Genomic DNA, 21,178 nt, shown 5'->3' on the forward strand with positions numbered 1-21,178 from the left:
GAAAGACATATACTTTTAAGCATTCCTAACCAGGTAGAAATGTTCTAAGTCACAACCTGTTGTGATAATAATCATCATATTCCCAAAGGTTTGCTATGAAAAGTAAAATAACAGATAGGAAAATATGCTATCGCTGTCATAATACCACGATGAGACATTCTTACTAATTTACCATGAGGCCTTTGACTGAGACCATATGAACTTGGACGTAGCTAGAGTCAAATCATGGCTCCACTGTCTGCTTCACTCCAGGTAAGGTGCATTACACATAACCTTGACTTCTTCACGCAAAAATCGGGTCAATAATGCCTACCTCAAAGATTTATGTAAATACTTCTTATGATAACATATGTAAATCCTTAGCCCTATTAAATGCTCAAAAATTAGCAGCAATTTCAAAAAGTGACTGAAGTTTACAGAATGTATTTTCATTGCTATTTTTATGTATTCAATTACAGGAATAAGAAACTTGTGAAATTATACTGCCTCAGGGACTTAAAATACTAATTCAGAGTCCTGATCTAAATTTCTAATGAAGTTCTTGAATGTTAGCATGAGAGGAAATAGCCTCAAGAACATACTGTTAGGGATGTTCAGAAAAACCAATCTATTTCCCCTCTCATTTGTATGTCCCATAGATGTAGAAAACGGAAAACACAGGAGTGACATCTCAAATCACATCCTTCCATCAATTAATAACCAGTGATCACAGTGGAGAACTCTGAAAATGAAGATGGAAATGTTTCTTTTCTCTTTACAGTCTTGAGACTTGTGGCTAAGAAAATGATAGGTAAATAAAGAAATAAAGGACCACTAAGTAGCTACAAAGAAATACAGAGACTATTCCCAGAGGAGTCCATTATGCATGCTAGCTGAATGTATCAGCATTGCTAGGTTTAGCACCATATCGATATTTTATGTGAGTTAAGGTAGAGAGGAAGCCTCGGGGAATTGGTGCTAAAGATGTCTCAGAAATTACTGAAAGTTGTGTTTACAGTTTCCCTTCAAATCTATGCTTTCAACTTACTCCTGAGGAAAAGAAAAGAAATTTTGGCTTGGAATATATGTCCTCACAGTTGTCCATTAATACTTTCTCATGAAGTAATTTTGCCTGAAGGACTTAGACATTCTGTTCCAGCTTAGTAAAACTTAAAATTCACATTAGACAAGTATACTTTTGCTTCTTGGTCTCTATTAGCCAGTCGTTCATCTCTAAATCAAAGCAAACACTGGTGAAAAGCATATGTTATATGAACTGAGAACAACCAGAAAGATTGAGCTGGCCTCAGTCTTCTTCAGTTTCTAGTAATTCTCTCTACTTCTTGGTTCTCTTGGGCCTACTGTGCTTTTTTATTTTCTCCTACTTACCAACGGCTTGGTTTCATCTTCATCTTTAAAATAATACAGCTGATCTCCCTTGAGCACAAACCAGCGTGTATGCCAAGTCTTGACAAAGCCTCCTTGCTTCCTCAGCCACCCACACTTCATGGCACTTTGCCGTCCTTGGCCCTGCTGAGGGTTCTCTGTGGAGTCATTGCTCTCCTCCATTATCAAGCTGATGGACTTTCCTATTAAGCAAACAAAATAAAAGGAAAAAATAAGTACTCTGTTATATTCAATTCTTTCTTAAACTACCCCTATTACCCCATTCTAAAAAAAAAAGAAGAAGAAGAAAGAGGAGGAGGAGTTTAAAAAAAGGAAGAGGAAGAGGAGAAAGATGAGGAGGAGGAGGAAGGATGAAAAATGTTTATTAACTCATTGTCCAAATTTCTAGAAAGAAACCACAGATCTGCCAACAACATGCCCAGAGGAAACTTGGAGAGAGCTTGTGCTTTCCTGCCTTCTTAAGTAAGCTGGCAGCTAATGAGAACCTGTTTTTCCTCAGCAGAAGTAAAAACTGGGAAAGTTCTAGAGGTAATGTGTTAAGAAGAGACTTTTGAAAACAAACTAAAATGACCAACAAAAAACTAATTTTCATGATAGCAGTCAGCTTCTGGGTCTGCGCTGCACTGATGGGTCCTGCCTGTGCAGGCCGCTACCTGAGCAAGCACTAGCCAGCCCCACACACGTTACAGTTTATAGGAACTATTTTAAAACCTCAATGAAAGACATTTTGTTTTTGCATATGTAAAAATTTCTCAAGATGTAGCGTTCTCCTTCCTTTGGCGCATCCCCTTGAGACTTTCTCTGGCTGATTGGGGATCAGTGCAGCTGAAAAGTTTAGGAGAAAGCAAAAAACAAAAAACTTGCTTGGCCAGTTGAATTTCCTGTTCCTCCCATCTGCCCTCAAACTTGAGGAGCTACAAGTGTGTCCCAGTACAGGTCATGAAAAGAAGAATGTTTTAAGGTTAGATGTGAAGGAGTTCAAGGCATTATACCTGATACATAGCAAGAAAATGAGCTCATTATAGAGACAATAGTCACCAATGGTTGAGTAGCTAATGGTCACATTAGGAACAGAGAAGGTGGGCTTTCTGGGAGAGCCAGGGATATGTGGTTAAGGTTAAAAGAAATTGTCTTCTGCCAAAAGCTTCTTCCAAATTCTCCTTAATGCTTACTTCTAAGCATTTATTAAGTAAAAGTGCACCATCTTCCTTGTGTCTGATGAGGACAGAGAGGTTAACTCATGAAATAGAAAATTTCTAATAAGGCATATTCATTCACAAAGCTCTATTTTATTATTTCTGATCAATTCCAGAAGACAAGCTATCTTTTTGACTGGTCCTTATGTTCATCACTGATTTTCACCCAATTTTTATGTTCACTGTCCTAGCTATAAATTCTATGAATTGTCCATTGTTAGCACTTGGTTGTTTCTTATTCTTCTTTGGACGTGTAGGGTCTAACCTTCCATTACTAGGGCTCATCCAGTTCTTTGAATGCAATCTCGCCATTCCAGCTGGAGCAATGGATCAAAACTTTGTTTTTTTATTCTGATTATTTCAACCATCTTTGCAACCTAATTCTCCACCAGCATGCATTCCAATCTATCTCCATCCTGGTTTTATTTATTCATTTTTTTCTTTATTCACTTATTCATATGTGCATCTTGGTTTTAATCGTCTGTCTACAATACTCTTAGACTTCAAGTATCTGTCTCCTTCAATATTTGCTTATAACCTCTTTTACACAGAAATGTCCTTCTAGTTCATAACTCCCCACCTCTGCAAGACATCCTGTAACTGTGCTCCAGGGGCATTCCCAGGCAGCAACTTACTGCAGGGAACATCCTCTGCTCCAATGTGCGCATGTGCTAGTGCAGATTGGATCATGCCTGATGAGTTGTTTGTTATGCCCAGAGGGCAGAAATTTTTAACTCCTTTCTTTCACAGCACTTGACCTAGTATAAAGAGCCAAGCAAGCCCCACTATAAATGAACGATAAGTGCTGTAATGTAATTTAGATAATAAGCATGCTTACTTTGACCACCTTAAAGAATCTCTTTTTTTTTGTCTCCTGGTATTTAAATTATTCAAATCTGCATAATTTATTTCATTGCATTTATTTATTCTTTGCCCAAACATCATAACTTATAAAGTTAAATAGAACCATAAAAGAAACATTCCAACACATACACACACACACACCTAGAATGTATTACAGAAAAACAAATTCTTTCTTTTGGACCTTTTATTTCTTTCCTTTCAAATTCATGCTTTCTATTAAGTTTAAAAAATTCCCTCTAAAGTATTTGAAAGTAATTAGTTACCCACCATCAACAATACAGAAATACAGTGGGCAATTCCCCTATAATCTACCATTAATGTCTTAGTGAAAAACATGCATACATTATGAACATGGTTTATGATTCTTCTTGTATCTGTTGTTTGTTAAGTCTGACTAAAGCCATGGAAAGCATTGCCCACTGAACTCTTGGCTAAACTACCTACATTTCCATGACTTCAGAATGCATCAGAAAGTATTTTAATAATATTAATTGTAACAACTGATTATAACAGAAATAAAAACATATTATCATATCTCTATGGAAAAATAATGCCACAATTATTACTGGAATAACAAATATGTTTTATGAAAATAACCATCATTTTATAGAGTCTTAATATTTCTAGAGAAATGCTTCATATTCTACTCTTTAAAATAAAGATGCTGGACTAGATTATTTCAAACTGTGGTCCTCTTGAGCACTCTGCAATCTATCATCTCTAATTCCACAACTGTAAAGACACCAGATATCCTCCACACTTAGTACATATCTTGCATATGGTGAAGGTCAATCAATGTTCGAACAATGAATCAATTTTGCAGTAGGTTTCATGATAAGTGTCTAAAAGTAAACATAATCACTCTCTGAAACCTGATCCTGCTTCAAAATGCATCTTAGTAAATGACACCATGACACACTCAGTTTCAAAAAAAAAGTGGTAACCTAGTGGGTACCCTCCCCAAAGCACTTCAAATCTGTCTACTTAGTTTCATCTCCAGTACATGTCTATGGTCCAGGTTGACATTATCTTTTGGAGAGACATTTATAATACCTTTCCAAATGGTCTGTCCTGCTTCTGTTTTTAACCACACACAAACACAGGTACATGCTCACACATAGTTCTTCAAAAAGCAGCCAAAATGAGCTTTTAAAATTTCAAATCAGACAGTGATGCACACACTTGAATTTTTTATTGGCTTCTAATTGTAGTTATTTCAAAATTCTTCTCATGACCGATAAGGCTCTGAATCATCTGGCACCTATTTACCTCTCTACTCTAGTTTCATGCCACCTCATTCCTATCACCCACCCACTCACACACATACTAAACCGCATCAGGCTCCTCTCAATTCTAGAAATGCCCAAGCTTCTTTATGTTTTGAGTTTTAATACTTTCTAATCTCTCTCTCTCTGAAATACCCTGCCTCAGGCTCTTTGCATGGTCTCTTCCTTTTCATCTAAATCTCAGTCTACAATTTACCTCCTTCCTGCAAGCCTCTACGAATCATCCTGAAAATTAGTTCACCTCTTGTTATGCTCCATCACTGAACTCAGTCCTTTGTCTTCCTAATATTTTCCTAAGTTGCTAGATTGTTTCTTACTCATGCACCTTTTTATTTTTGTTTCTGTTTGTCTATCTATCACCCCATGAAGAGGCCATAAGCTTCACAAGGTGAAGGATGTGTTTTATCTCACTATAGTACCCAGTGCTTTTCATCAGGCTTACATGGTACTCAGTAAACATCTGCCAAATCAACAAAGCTATAAATAATCACAACAGAATTTCTACAAAGAACATATTTGGAGGGTTCTTTTTAATTTCAGTTAATGCCCTACAGAAAATTGCATAATTTAAAAACATGGGTTTGAATTTTTTCCTCTGATACAGGAGATTTCAGTTGTCTTCTTAAACACAATATTGAAATTATCACATTTGAATAAATCCCAAACTTCTCATTATGTAAAAACAACATTCAAAATTTATACTTTTTAGCCTGGGTAGTAAATACATGTACCCAATTGTGGCTACGTGCTAAAAAGAGTAGTTTATTTACTCAAATTCTCAGAGAATGATGGTGCTGAATCTCCACTTGGAAAATACTTTCAGTTTAGTCAAGGCAGAGCAGCAGAATGGTACATGAGATTACAAAATAGAATTACCAGCTTCATTACCAAATCAACAGAACAATGACCATATAGTAGCAATGTATATACATGGTTACTTCAAACTAAAATAACAGAATTGAGAAATTAAATTTATATCTTCTTATCACTCTTAGGAAAAAGCCTTAATGAGTGCTACTGTTCCATGCTGGCATAGGAGTTAGGAAGGGAGTTAGTGAACCCAACGGCTAAGAATGATGGCTTGGATGTTGATGAAAAATCACATCCTGGTGCATTGATGTTGACAGAATGACTTGTGACATACAGCAGGATCCTGTTGACCCACAACAGCCACAGCCTGCAGAAAATGACCATCCTGGTTTGACTATACAAGGCTGAAAGTCCCTCACCTGATGTGTGGGAGGAGTTAATGATGTATAACCCAGTTTCCAGTAATGACTACTCCATGCCAACAGCCCAATAAAGGCTTGAGGTCTTGGGACTCTCCCAGAAGTCACACATAGTCAAGCCTGCCCACTCTTTCCTCTCAAGCATACTTTTCTTTATATTCAATTTTCTTTACACTAATAAACCTCTTGCTTTATAGTATCCATCCTTGAATACTTTCTCTGACAAGACCAACAACCTTCTGGCACCTGCTTGTGACCTGGATCCTATAACAATGCCACAAGATGGAAAGTTCCCATCATTCAATGGGCTTTGAATTGTTTTTCAGCAGCAGAAACTGGTTTCTGCATGTACTCACATGGCATGGGTCTTTTTTTCAAACAGAGGAACTAGGAACACAACACTTTTACATGGTAAAGTCAGAATGAAATTTATGCTCCTAACAAAATTTTCTCAACCCAAAGAGCACACACATACGCATTTTAGATTTGTGACTTTATTTCAACAAAGAATACACAAAGATGCATATAAATAAAATGCTAGATGCCACAGAGTTGCAACATATTTAAATTTAGCTTATGTAGATTCAACTACACATGTTCAGCAAACATGAGGGAATAAAATAGGAGGGCTTTAGAGTAAAAGGAAAGATGGAGAGAAAATAACTAAAATAGTATAAGCAATTCCAACATGAGTGTTTGCTCCTACAGCTAGTGAGAAGTGGAAGAAATGTATCTGCACCCACACCTGTGTCAGACTCCTCAGCCACTGGAAGGATAAATATCTTGCTGTGTAAATATGATCTGAGTTTGGGAGCTCCTGATTTCATGCTTTATGGACCCTCATTACAAACAAATCGCTCCAGTGGTTCAGTCAAAGAACAGTGACCTTTTCTATTGATGGGGAAGGGAACAAAAATGGACAATATTAGTAAAACACTGCAATTTATGAGTTATTTGAGGCTTTCAAGTATTGAAGAGGAAGATAGCTTTGAAAGAGAGTTGTAAAACATGGTAAACTGTCAATTAAAAGCTGTAATCTCAAACATCAAATAGTTGTCTTTTGTGTTAACGTTAGAACAAAATTCCTTTGTAAGATGTAACTCCACTGTACACAGTAAGTACAAATAGCCAATATTTATCTGAATTCTATTTTCTTATTATAAATATCCTTTGCTTTGTAGCTGTTGATAACATGCTGGTTTGTGAAGTAGTAGGATTTTTATTGGCTGTATGTCTAAATGCTAGCATATAGTCTTTCTATACAGAGCAGCTCACATTACAAAAGCTTACATAAATTATGAGACATGTGTACATGCATGATAGTGGGTGTGGGTATATATACATTGTGTGCATTCTCCCTAAAGAACAAAATCTCCTTAAGAGAAAAAGTAGTTATGGGTATTCTTTTATAGCTATTTAAATACTAAGTGCTATGCCACTGGAGGACATACATGCATATGTCTGTAGATCTGACATTTTTGATGGAGTAAAGAACATAAAAGGAGCTTTACCTTATTACAGTCAGTCTGTGAAGTTCTGGATTTTTTTGATGGTTTCATAGAAAATTTATTTAATAACTACCTGTACAACTAATTTAGAACTTAACATACTTTTAGATTTCTAAATATTAAGTAATTTTAAGATAAAATAGCCTATTTTTTTCTGTATGTCAATCACCCCTACTTGATTTAAACTACCCAGCCCACTACTTCAGCTCAACGTGAATACAAATTTGAATATCAACTCTATCAAATTCCTCCTTTATCCAACCTCTGACTCTGTCTGGATTTTCTCTGGTTACTCTTAATACCATGTCCTTCTCTCCTGACCCTGAATACTAGCACATGTTGGTGCTCCATCTGCTTTTATGAACTGAACGATTTTTGTTCCCCTCCCAAGGTCAAAGTCTCAATCTCCAACTTGATGGTGTTTGAAGATGAGCCTTTAGGGATATAATAAAGGTTAGATGAGGTCACAAGGGTAGGCCCTGATCTGATGAGATTAGTGGCCTTATAAGAAGAAACACTTCTCTGTCTCTCTCTGTGTCTGCATAAAGAAGACCTCAGGTGATCACAAAGTGAGATGTTAGTTACGTGTAAGCCAAGGGAAGAGGCTTCAGAACAAAATCCACCTTGCCAATCTAAGTCTACATCTGAGGTTAAGACTTAACAGACTACAGAACTATGAAAGAATAATTTTTGTTGTTTAAACTATCCATTCTATGGTATTTTGTTATGGTAGCCTAAGTAGAAGAAGACCCTGCCAATGTACTCACCCTACAACAAAGTCTGAATGGTAGCTGGTTATGATTCTCAGCAACTTCCTTTCCCAGAATAATGCCTTTGTGAAAGAAGAATCTTTTAGGAGATTCTTCCTCTACATTAGCCAATGACTAATTGGATAAAAATGGGTCCACTTTGCCTTATGAAAGATAAACTCGTTATATTTGTGCTCCAGAACTTCCCCACTGTCTTAACCAAAGTTAATTTAAACTTAGCTTTATTCCCTGTCCCAAAATCTCCTGATCTTCTGATTTGTCATGTGATCTCTTCTGCCACCAGTGTGATGCCATCTACCATGAGGCCCTCAGCAAAGGCTACACAGATGGGGCTCCCTGATCTCAGATTTTCAACCTCCAGCACTGTGGGTTAAAGAAATCTTCTTTTTACAATGTACCCAGCCTCAGGAATATTCTCATGTAGAAATAGAAAACAAACTAATATAATGTGACTATACAGTTCAACCCTGAATAAAATTCTTCCTCTCTCTCCACCTCTTTCATTCAATACCTCTCTCTCAATCCCTCTCTCTCTCTCTCTCTCTCTCTCTCACACACACACACACACACACACACATATACAAACACATACACATACACACATGAATACAATGAGATGGAGCAATATTTTTAGATTCTATAGAGTATATGTTCTGGACAAGACACTATACAAATGCAGACCCAATCACATTTTTTTCCTCTATTATCATAATAGCTTTCCATTTACTCCCTGAATCCATTCTTACCACAGTGATGTTATACATTCTTTCCATAATAGCAAAATTTCCTTTTAGAAAGCAAATCAGGTCAGGTTACCACAGTGCTTAAAATGCTCCAGTAATTACTCACTTTTACTCAGAGTTAAACCCAAATTATTTGTCCAATATGCCCAGTATGTGCCCTGCCTACCTTTCCCAGAACACTGTTCTCACATCTTTGAATGGCTAACTAATCCTCATTGAATTCTCCACTCAAATGTAACCTTAACATAGATCTGTTTTTGTGTTCTTACTAGTACCTGCCTCTTTCCTCATCATATTCTATCATACTGCCTTATTTTATCATCTCCCCCGTACACAAGAAGCACTTCTTTGACATACTTTGTTTTTTATTGCTTATGTGTCTTCCTCTCACATGTGAGCACCATGAGGTTGGTAGATACTTGTGTTATATAATACAGGTGTTATATTGCACAGGGTACATGACCACCATGTAACACATAGCTATGCGTTGAGAGAATGAATATCTCTTAAGACAGAAAACTAACCAAACACTAAAAACTTTACAAGGGTAAAAATGGGTTACATGGCTAAATATTCAAGTGAGAGTTTGGTTGTATAGAAGGAATTACAAATATGTACTCTTCCAAAAAAGCACTTAACAAGAGAAGATTTAAAGAATTAGATCTTAGAAATATATTTTTTAGTAGAAAAAAGCAACTACCAACTAAAGAAAACTGGAGACTGACAAACAGTTCACTTTTTGCCTCACACTCTCTACCATATCACCCCTTTGCTTAAAGAACAAATCAGATGGTGGTGTCTGCAAGGGAATCAGCACTCTAGTACCACACTGTGAAGGCTCTAATGGAGACTGTTTAGCTCTGAGATCAATTCCAGGAGCCTAAATCTATTGTCAGGAACTAACTGAATTTCTTGCAATACTTTGAAAATGCTTTGGGCTTTCACATATTGATTCTCACTGCCTGGACCTTGTAGTTAACTTCTATACTTCTTTCAAGTCTCTACAAAAGCTTCCCTGCCACTTTCTCCCCTAGTCTGGAAGCACCTCTCCTATGTTCTCCCATATCATCCTGGCCTTAAACTTTATCACATGTGGGTCCTATACTTATTCTTTTCAGGTCTCTACACCATCATTCCTTGAGATTATGTGTTCCCTGGAACCCACTAACTGGCATATAATGAAGAATCAAAGATTTGTTGACTAAATGACAAATTAAAGAGTAAATGGATGAAAGATTCAGTCTTTGGAGCCAATTAGATTGACTCCAGAGACCTCAAGGATCCTGAATATTGCCCCAAAATCCTAGAACTAGAATATACTAGATACCAGTGCAAGAATAGCACATCAAATTCTTCCATCTTAACCTAAACTTAAATTTAGTGACAAACTGTTGAAATCACAAAATTGCTGTTAGTTTCACTGTATTCTACCCTTCATACTGATTTAAGTTAAAAGTGTAAAGAAAACAAGAATAAAATACAATACTTATGATTAAAAAGATTAAAACAGGCATCAAAAGGGCTCACCTGGAGGAACCTTAACAGTAATAACATCATAAATACTTAACTCTTTTCCTAAGAAAACCCTAAAAGCTCCTCTTGCCTGATACATTTGAAATGAAATTGTTCAAACTACCAGAGAATGGGCAATAATAAAAAAAAGTGTGTATTTGGGGAAAGATCAGCAACATCACTCTAGATTTTATATGTTAAGCTTCAATGTTTCTTTTTTGCATTTTATTAGCATATATTCATTGTACAGGGGGATTCATTGTGATAATTCTGGATAGCCTTACACTGCATATTAGTTAAACCACTCCCACTATCTACCTCCGCTCCCTGCCCCGATGCCTTAGTTTGATGCAGTCCCATTTGTCCATCCTTTCTCTTAACTGCTGAACCATTAGAGTTCTATTTAGGAAGTCATTCCCTATACCTATATGTTTCCTACTATTTCTTCCAGTTATTTCAAAGTTTCAGGCCTTATATTAAGGTGTTTGATCTACTTTGAGTTGATATTCATACAAGGTCAAAGACAGTTTTCTACATGTAGATATTCAGTTTTCCAAGCAACATTTGTTAAAGAGACTGTCTTTTCTCCACCATGTGTTTTGGGCTCGTTTGTCAAAAATCAGTTAGTTGAAGCAGCATGAATTTATGTCTGGTCTTCTGTTCTGTTGGTCTTTGTGTCTGTTTTTGTGTCAACACCATGCTACTTTCATTGCTCTGGCTCTGTAATATAGTTCAAAGCTGGAAATTGTGATATGTCCAGCATTGAACTTTTTGCTCAGAATTGCTTTGACTATTCATGGTCTTTTGTGCTTCCATATGAACTTTAGGAATGGTTTTTCTATCTCTGTGAAGAAAGTCATTAGAATATTGAGGGGGATTACGTTGAACACGTAGATTGCTTTTGGTAGTATAGCCATTTTCACAATATTGATTCTGCCAATCCATGAGCATGGCAGATCATTCCATCTTCTGATGTCTTCTGTGATTACTTTCTTTAATGATTTACGGCTTTCATTGAAAAGATCTTTGACTTCCTTAATTAAATTTATTCCTAGTTACTTTTTATTTTTTATTTATTATAAATGGGATTGTTTCCGTGATTTCTTTCTGAGCCTGTAATTGTTGGTATATAGAAAGACAACTGGTTTTCTTATTAATTTTATATCCTGCTACTTTGCCAAAAGATTTTATGATTTCTAAGAGTTTTCTGTGGAGTTTTTAGATCTTTTAGATATAAGATCATATCATCTGCAACTAGGGATGCTTTGACATCTTCCTTCCCTATTTGAATCCATTTTATTTCTTGCTTATCTCATTGCTCTGACTAGGAATTCCAAAATTGTTGAATAAGAGTGGGGAAAGTGGATATCCTGGTCTCGTTTCTGACTTTAGTAGAAATGTTTTTGTATTTTCTACATTTAATATAGGTTTGTCATATGTAGCCTTAATTATGTTGAGGAACATTTCTTCTATTCCTAGTATCTTCAGTGCTTTTATCATGAAAAGGTGCTGAATTTTGTCAAAGGCCTTTTCTGCATCTATTGAGATGATTGGGTGGTTTTGCCTTCATTTAAGTCTACATGCTGTATTTCATTTACCAATTTGCATAAGTTGAATCATCCTTGCATCCCTAGAATGAAACTGATTTGATCATGGTGTGTAATCTTTTTGATGTGCTGTTGAATTTGATTTTCTAGTATTTTATTGAGAATTTTTGTGTCTATATTCATTAAAGTTATTGACCTGTAATTCTCTTTTTTCTGTTGTATCCTTGTTAGGTTTTGGAAAGAGGGTAATACTGGCTTCACAGAATGAGTTTGGTAGTGTTCCTTTGGTAATGTTAGTTCTTCTTAGGCAGTGAATCCATCAAGTCCTGAGCTCTTCCTTGACTCTGTTACTGCTTCAATCTCATTGCTAGTCATAGATCTATTTCAGTAGTTAATACCTTCTTGGTTCAGTTTTGGTTGGTGGTATGAATCTAGAAATTTATCCATTTCTTCTAGATTTTCCAGTTTACTTGAATTAAGTTTTCAAAGGATTCCCTAATGATCTTCTGGGTTTTACGGGTGTTTGTGGTGAGGTTTGCTTTTTAATTTTATTTAAAAATTTAGATCTTTTCCCTCCTCTACATAGTCAGATTGACTAAGGGTTTATTGATCTTATTAATCTTTTCCAAGAGCCAACTTTTTGTTTTATTGATTTTTTATATAGCTTTTTGTTCTCAAGTTCACTGCTCTCAGTCCTAATCTTTATTATTCCTCTGTAGTCTGCTAGCTTTGGGTTTACCTTGTTTTTGTTTTTCTAAAAGCTTAAGGTGCATTTTTAATTTGTTTATCTGAGATCTGTTGTTTTATTTTATTAATGTAGACACTCATAGGTATAAAATTCCCTTTAGCATTGTCTTTGCCTTGTCTCACTGGTTCTGGTACATTGTGTTTTCATTTTCACTAGAGATTAGGAACTTTTTGATTTCTTCCCTTATTTCTTCAATGATACACTGGTCATTCAACAGTGTATTGTTTAACCTCCACATGTTTGAATACTTTCTGTATGAACTTTAATATTTCTATAAACATTTAGTAAGAAGCCAATATGATTTGGTGAAACAAACCATTAAAAAAACCTCTATTCTAAGTATTTACTTTATTTCTGTTGCATATTTAATATCTCATACTTCGTAGAGAAAATTTTCTCTATATTTAAGGTAGTTTTGATTCAACTAGGGAGAAAAACATTTTAATAAATACTTAGAAGCATTTCCCACACTCCATTACTGAGAAATAAGTGAAAAAGATAACCATTGGAATTTCCACTGTTGATAACCCAGGAGAAACAAATATCAAATCAAAACAAAAACTTTACCTTTGGTGGGATTAAGAAAGAACTGTCAGATACACAACAGTTGTACTGTTGCTGTTTAGCCTCACTACTAATCCATCACCTGGATCCATTTCCAGATGTTCACTCAATACAGCAATTCAGGAGTCACAATCAATAAAACATGAATGGAAAGGAGAGAAAGACATTATTGCTTCAATTCTGTAAACAAACCAAGAGCTGAAGACATCCCTTAAATATCAAGTGGAAGTTCAGGCATTGCCCAGAGAGGGATGTCATTTGACATTGAAAAAAAAGAGAAAGAAATTCAACTTTAAAGTTCAAAGACAACAAATCACTGCCACTTATGGCCACAAGGCAACAAAGCAAAATTTGTGCCAGGGTAAAAGAAATAATAATTGGATGTTTCTTACTTTGTATTAACTAATCTATGATTAGAAATTTGATTTTATAAGCATCTCAATTTCTTGTGATATTTCAACATATATATGTATTATAACCTAAATTGGTTCATCCCCTTTATTTTTTCCTTTCTACCTTAGTCCCTTCCAAGGAAACAACTGGTATAGCTATCTTAAACAAACAAAAATGTCATTTTTTTTCTTTTACAAAATAGGAGAATAGAAGGGCAGAACAAGTCCTTCCTAGGGGGTTGGTACCAGTGGGACAGGGGAAGATGTGGGGAAAGGTTGTAAGAGGGTGAATTCGGTGCAAATACTGTGCACATAAGTATGTAAATGGAAAATGAGACCTGTTGAAACTATTCCAGGAATCTGGGGGATAACAGAAGAATGATGGATGGGAGTGAATTCAACTATGATATATTGTAAGAACTTTTGTAAATGCCACAATGAACCTCCAGCACAACAATAAAAATACCAAAAAAGAAAGTAGAAAAGAAAATAAATCTCAATTTGTAAACTTTTCTATGCCCCTCCCTCTTTTACTTATACTAATTTTTGTTTGGAAAAGCTATCTCAAAGGAAAGAGGGTTGTCATAGTTAAATGTGAAAAGCAATGGGATTTTGCTAACCAAAGTAAAGGAGGACAAAGACCGCAATAAAGAAGAGCTTTTAGAATAGTGGAGAGATGAAAGCTGAAGCTGTGGGAGTCTGAGAAACACTGTCAAGGCCAGCTGTGGAGAACCAGCTCAGCTGGTCCTCCTCTCATAGTAGGAAAACACCCCTTGTGCCACTCATTCATTAAATCCTTCCATCTCTGTCCCCTGGTGGTCATATTTTTAAGCTTAGATAAAAGCTTTTCTAAAACACCATTTTTAATCCAGGTTCCTTCAGAAACTCCAAACTAGGAAAATCAAATGTTGTCAATTACATTATCATTTCAAGCCTCTCTATGGATCCAACTTTTTATTCAACCATACTTCAAAGAAAATACAAATGAGTAACTTTGACTAGATAGTCATTTGTCTACAATGAACATTCAGTTTTTCTCCTTCACAGAAAGTCCTGAGGTACTTAAGGTACTTAATGATTTCCAGTAAAGACAGCTTCCTCTCTGTCAATTATTCCTGTGGATTGAACACCACCAGAGTTGCTTTATAAGCCCAGGAAAATTATTAGGCTCCCTAAGTATATAAATCTAATCACCAAGCCACAGTTATTTAACCCGTGATTTATTATATTGAGTGAGTGACAATACAACTTTTTCATTAGAATTGAAGAAGTAGAAATAACATGCCAAAATGGAAAAAAGTCTGACTGCTATTCTACTTTACTCAGCATTATACATATAATAGTTGACTTTGATTTGCCAAATTATGAACTTTGGTGTGGTGAGCTCATATAATTTTAACACAATTTAACCCTTCAAAATAATTAATTCACACTGTAGTTTTAGATAAACTGAAAGGAAAACTAGATTTGCTTTACCTGTATATACTTAATTATCAATTCAGTAAAAGATAAATGAGTCCTATACATTGAAAACACAGCAGTTTTTTAAAAATAAGTCATTTCTTGGACATATATGCCATGTTCATGAGGCTTTCTTTGGGGAACCCTGACCAACCCATGTGACATTGTTCCAGTTGGCACCACCATTTCCATCACCTTAAAAAGTTCTCTTGAGCCCCTTCCCAACCAATATCCACCTCTCAAGAGTGTTAAATTTTATTAAAAGCAACTGCTTAAATATTGGATTCTAATTAGTGTGCTTGCTCTTTTGCTTTGTTATTGATTAGAAATTCTGAAATGATCTTCTCTGTTTTCCATATAGAGCAAATAATCATATATATTGAACATAATGGGAAGCCGGGTATTTCACTGTTGGAAAAGGAAGTTACAGAGAAACTACAATGTATCCTGTGGCTTGAGATGGAAATTGAAGGTATTAGTATGAACTCGTAGTTTTTAATAGGTAGATATAGAAATAAATAAAGACATATATTTTCTAGTGCTTCTTGCTGGGAAAGCCTGGAAATACGAGGCACCACTAGCATTTAGTGCACAGGGTCCTGTCCATGACTTCCAAATGTCATTCATTTCTAAGAGGAAGCAGAGACACCTGGATTAACGTCTGATTCCAGGACTTGGAGAGGAGAGCAAAAAATGATCCTAAAACAACATATGCCAGAAAGCAAGGAAATAATTTAAGAATCATGGGGGAATCTAAAAAGGGCAGAAGAATAGCATGACATGGCTTTTACTAATTAAATCTGGGATAATTTAAGCATATGAATAAGTAGCAGGAATGGATTGTACCCACAGAGTAAAACTTCACACACACACACTCTAGGCCATTTTATGTAAGGGACTGAGCATTCACATATTTTGGTATTTGTGGCAGCATCCTGGAATTAGTGTCTCACTGATATTGAAGGATGACTTCTGTGCAATGCATATGTGTGTGTGTGTACTCATTTTTCACACTCAAATATATGCTATTATTATTTTCACTTTGCAGAGAGAGAGGCTACAGTACAGGAAGATGCCTACAGTCCTACTGATAATAAGCGGTTTTTCAAAATAAACAAGACTTTGAACCTAGGTAACAAGACTGAAGAGATTGTCTTCTTAACCACTGTTCTGCCATTTCTTCTCAAATATATTTAAGAAAATATACTCTAGGGTAGAATTAACCACATGCATTCAAAAATTTAGAAGGAAAAGGTGAATTGAGTCATAAGCTATTTATTTTCTATGCCAAAATCTGATACCTGGATTTTGATCCATATTTATACACTTGTGTGCACTTCATGTTTTGGATCTATCACTAATATTTTCTTGTCCTGATATTTATGCACATATATTTCATTTTGAATTTTTACTATTAAATTTCTGATATTTGGCAGATCCTTCCATATGAAATGCTTTTGTAGTTGCCTTTGCTCTGTTCCCTTCAGCATCTTGGAAAGTCAGGTGGCAGAGCTCAGAGGCTACTTTTTTGCCTGACCTTTGCAGAAGCTAGCAAATAAACCAGCCATGATGCAGCTTAGTCCACAGGAAAAAAGAATGAGGCTCTTGTACTTGGTCTTTTATAAACCAAGGAAATTAGGAGTGAAAGTGACAAATTCTTTTTTGCTTTAAAAAAAAGAAGTTATAGAGCACTATGTCATTTTAGCTGGAAAAGTACAAAGACATAAGCCCTAAGAATTTCATTTCAGCATGACTAACGCATGATCACTTACTCTAGAAGCCAATATCTGTGGTCACCTGTTCAGTTCAGTTAAGCCTCCCTAGATGTAGGAAATTACTCATGCAAACATTAAGCTCAGCTTTCCTGGACTGAGAAAAAAATGGTGAACAATGTTAAGCAAGGGTGCTCTCAAATGGCAGTGGGAAAGATGAAAGATAGGGTCATGATATAAGAATAATAATCCGTTATATTTCAGCATGTCTGAGACACTGCCTTGCAAAAATAATCACTCACACACACATATACTAACATGACCTCTCATCAATTCTATATGTTCCTGATAAAAACCTTCAAAAACCAGGGCTGATGTCTCTGTTAGTGATCCAAGAGGCTAAAGTGACTTGCTAAAAGCATAAACTTAGCAAATATCTGAGAAAGGATATGAATGCCTTTTTGACTTTGGATCCTGAATTTTTTCCCTTTTTAAAAGTTTAATAGAAAATGTATAAAATGAAATTAATAGACTATTGAGGGAATACTCTAACAGTATTTACTTTTCATAGAACTGCATTAGGATTTCAATAATTTAAACATTAAATGACGGGTAACTTGCAAAACTTCAAGTATTAGCACAACTTACATTGCAACCCCAGAGTGAAAACAAAAGTAAAATGTACGTTAAGCATTACAGAAAATTTCTGCTTTCTAACCTGATTATGAAATGTAATCAATCAAATATGAAGTAATGTTTTCTCATATAACAAACAAATAGCCAACTTTCAATTAGTTATAAATAATCATGTCATCAAAACTATAAAACTCTATCCAGCCTTGCTTTGAGATTCAGGAGTCATTCAGAATTTTGCAATATTATAAAATCAGACACCAGTAGTTTCATCATTAATAGAATGCTAAAAAGCCCAGATTCAATTATCATTTTTCTTTTCCTAGGCATAGCAACATTTGATGCTCTCACTACCAAAACATTCTTTTATTCTACCCTCCCCCTCCAACCTAACCAGCTTTGATCACCTCTCACACTACCCCTTTGCTCACATCTAAATGCTAACTTTGTTTCATTCCCCAGTTTCAAAGCTTTTAAGGGTCTACCTCTTAGTGCAATTGCCAGCCTGATCATTTTCAAACATTAATTTTATACAGTTCAACTACATAGCACATCAGTTCAAACCTAGCCTCACTTTTAGGCTTCATAATCTAGCCTTATCTATCATTCCAATTTACCTACTCATGTCCCTCAAAGTGCTACAGGAAGCAGCCATCCAAGCCTGTCTCATCACTTGAACATGCATTGCTCCTTCTTACCTCTTCCTTCATGGAACTTGCTACAACTAATATCAGCAGTTGCGTTGTCATAAAAAATAAACAGCTTAATATGCTCATCAAAACCTCTACACTGTCTTCTCAGGGGCAAGGGTTTGTCTTATTTTAGGATCTTGTTGATTACTGAAAGGAAATTGGCCAACTAAATATCCTTAGGTGGTCAATGAAGGTGGGTCACACTGAATTACTGATAATGTTTAAAATGGAATTTTGAATGTGCTTTCTTATTCGGGGATGATTTGAAATGCATTACATTAGGTTTTTTTCAATGTTTATTTGATTTTGTTTTTGTATAGATATTGATACATGTGTATAGCAAGGAGCTAAAGCAGATTTGTGTTTTTAAAAGGAATTCTCTTAAACACAATTATTTTTGATGCAGATTAATTTTAATGTCAGTTATCTAAAAATGAAAATTCATGCTAGTCATAGTAAGAATACTTAAGAAACATTGTTTTCCATATCATAAACCCAATTAAAAACTTTAGAAATATAAGACTTCTTGAATCTGCACAATGAAAATAGAAAAATATTTTATATTTGAAAGTTGCAAAAACTTACTTCCCCATTTTCCTTTCACTTAACTAATTTAAATCTAGTGGAACTATCTTCAAAGAAATAACAAAACCCAAGTAGTAAATTTTGCAACTTAGTTTGCATTTAAGAATAGAGTTTCAAACACTTTATTCTTATTATATGCCCTAGTACAATTTTTCTAATTTATTTTATAGACTTAGGACACTTACTTTTCAGACATTTTAATGTGAGTTAAGCAATTCCCTTAAGTCACATTAAAAAGTTGTTTGAAAAATGAAAGATGGTAGGCCTAAATAAATCTTTAAAATGGTTTCTCAGCTCAGCACAATTAAATTGCAAGTTAAAAGTTGTCTTGCTCTCCTATTTATTATGTTATCAGTTATTTTCTAATGAAGACTTGGAAAGAAGGAAAATAATTCTCAGTTTTGTTGGAGATTACAGGAAACCATTTTGTTTTTATTCCTAACAAAAATCTTGTCTTGTGCTTGTAGCTTGCTTTATGGATAAACCAACTGGTTTTGCTTCATATCTTTATAAACTGTGCCACCTTCGACAGGCAAAAGTGAATATTTTCTCATGAAGCTCTCATACTCTATGATATATTTACCACTTACATATCCCCAGAATTGTCCACAATTCAATGATTACATTGATTAAATGCTCACTGGAATTAACATAGAAAAAGTAGAAGCAAAAATCTTCACAAAAACTATCAGGACTCAAAGGTCATTAACAATGTAAAGTACACTGAAATCCAATATGTATAATCAGTCCTTTATGGTAAAATCAACTTTCCAGAAGCTATCAATAACTCATATATAACATTTGTGGATATTGAATATTTCCAATAACTTAATTGGTATATCCATTTATGTACTTGTACTTTGATTTTTAACAAAATCAAAGACTTTGTTAACTTATCATAGCTATATTCTCAAATATAAAATCACAAAACTAAAATGAATTTGAAGAGCTCATCTAAGTTTACTGTTTTTTGGTAGGACTGCTAAAGTCAATGAGTAATGATAGTAGAATTCAAAATATTTTTAGGCTGGTAATTCAATTATGAGTCAATTAAATGCATCAAGACACAACTCTACCAGTTGAGGAGACAGTTCCAGGGATGGGTCTTTATTAACCATTCTGTCTTAGAGAAGGTTGCTTAGAAGAGAGGTGACCAAAACAGTCTCTCCCAAACAGACTTCTAATTAGGGTGAACCATACCAAATTACTGACCTCTGATAGATTTTGACCTGCAAAAATGTCAATAATGTATGACTTAACCTAATATAAAGTCAAAATAGAAAATAAAATTAATCAAGATAGAATTATAGTGTACTCAAACTGCACTGTTTTGCTACTAGTCTTTTATACACAGATTTATTTACACAAAAGAGATAGTAATTTTCTACTTCCTTTCTTGAGCCCAGATAATAAAGCTTGAATGAATATATATCCCATCTGATTACCTATGTTTCTTACCTCACTTTATCCCTCAAAGTCCTAGAAAGGAGAAATCTTCCTAGGAGAAAATTATTTGGAGTCCTGCCCTCCTGGATTATTAGTAATAACCAGAGTGAAACATGAATTGCTTTTCTCCCACACTGGTATAGATGATAGGTTTTTTTCTTAGATTGCTGAGCTCATTTCCCAGGTATACATCTTTCCTGAATTACTAAATCATATTTCAAACTTGGTACATATAGCCATACATTTTCAAAAGTTCCTTTCTAATGGAAGTTAGGGAGAACCTCACACCAAAATATAAATGAAAGTTTGGGAGTCTATTAAAGGGTTTACACACACCAAACATGAGTTTTCCTTGAATACATTTCAATGATACTTATTGGCTTTCCAAATTCCAAAAAGTGTATCAGTCTTCAGGGACAAAATTTCAATAATTAAATTATTTTTTCTCATTGACATGCTGGCTACAAATGGCCAGATAGTATTGTAGTGAAACATACTCACTGAAACCAAGTTAATTCCAGTCCATAAGGTTTTCTGAAGACTGAAACCAAAATTAAGCACAAATGCTAAAAAAAAAACTGGGTTGTAGTATTTTAATGTGGGAACATGTAGTACATGTTTCCATTCTTTGTTTTTTACTTAGATAGTAGTTTTCTGGGGTTTTTTTTTCTTTTCCTTTAAAAAAAATTTGTTCAATGGCTTTCTATAAAAAAAGAAAGTTCTCTGCAATTGTGATGCCAACAGGTAAACAAGGACAAAAAAAAGACTAAAAAATTCAAGTAAGTAATACTTTCTCTAGATGTCAGAACACAGCTCTCACCCTAGAAAATACTTTCAAAATGCAGCAAGAATTATTTCCCTATGGGACTCTTGGTTCTGAATGGATTTTTAACAGTTGGATTGG

At 35.0% G+C, this 21,178-nt stretch overlaps 1 protein-coding gene across 3 annotated transcripts in view; it reads right to left on the reverse strand.

The window, feature by feature from the left end:
• Positions 1-21,178, reverse strand: part of Arhgap24 (Rho GTPase activating protein 24) — a 473,771-nt gene that overhangs the window by 366,296 nt on the left and 86,297 nt on the right. For all 3 annotated transcript variants that reach the window (XM_074041831.1, XM_074041829.1, XM_074041830.1), the window contains exon 2: positions 1,369-1,568. In XM_074041831.1, coding sequence (XP_073897932.1) covers positions 1,369-1,548 — 180 coding nt within the window. In that variant the 5' untranslated portion in view covers positions 1,549-1,568. The remainder of the gene's footprint in view (positions 1-1,368; positions 1,569-21,178) is intronic.

The sequence above is a fragment of the Castor canadensis genome, chromosome 9 (assembly GCF_047511655.1).
Source record: "Castor canadensis chromosome 9, mCasCan1.hap1v2, whole genome shotgun sequence".
In the NCBI taxonomy this organism is placed as follows: domain Eukaryota; kingdom Metazoa; phylum Chordata; class Mammalia; order Rodentia; family Castoridae; genus Castor; species Castor canadensis.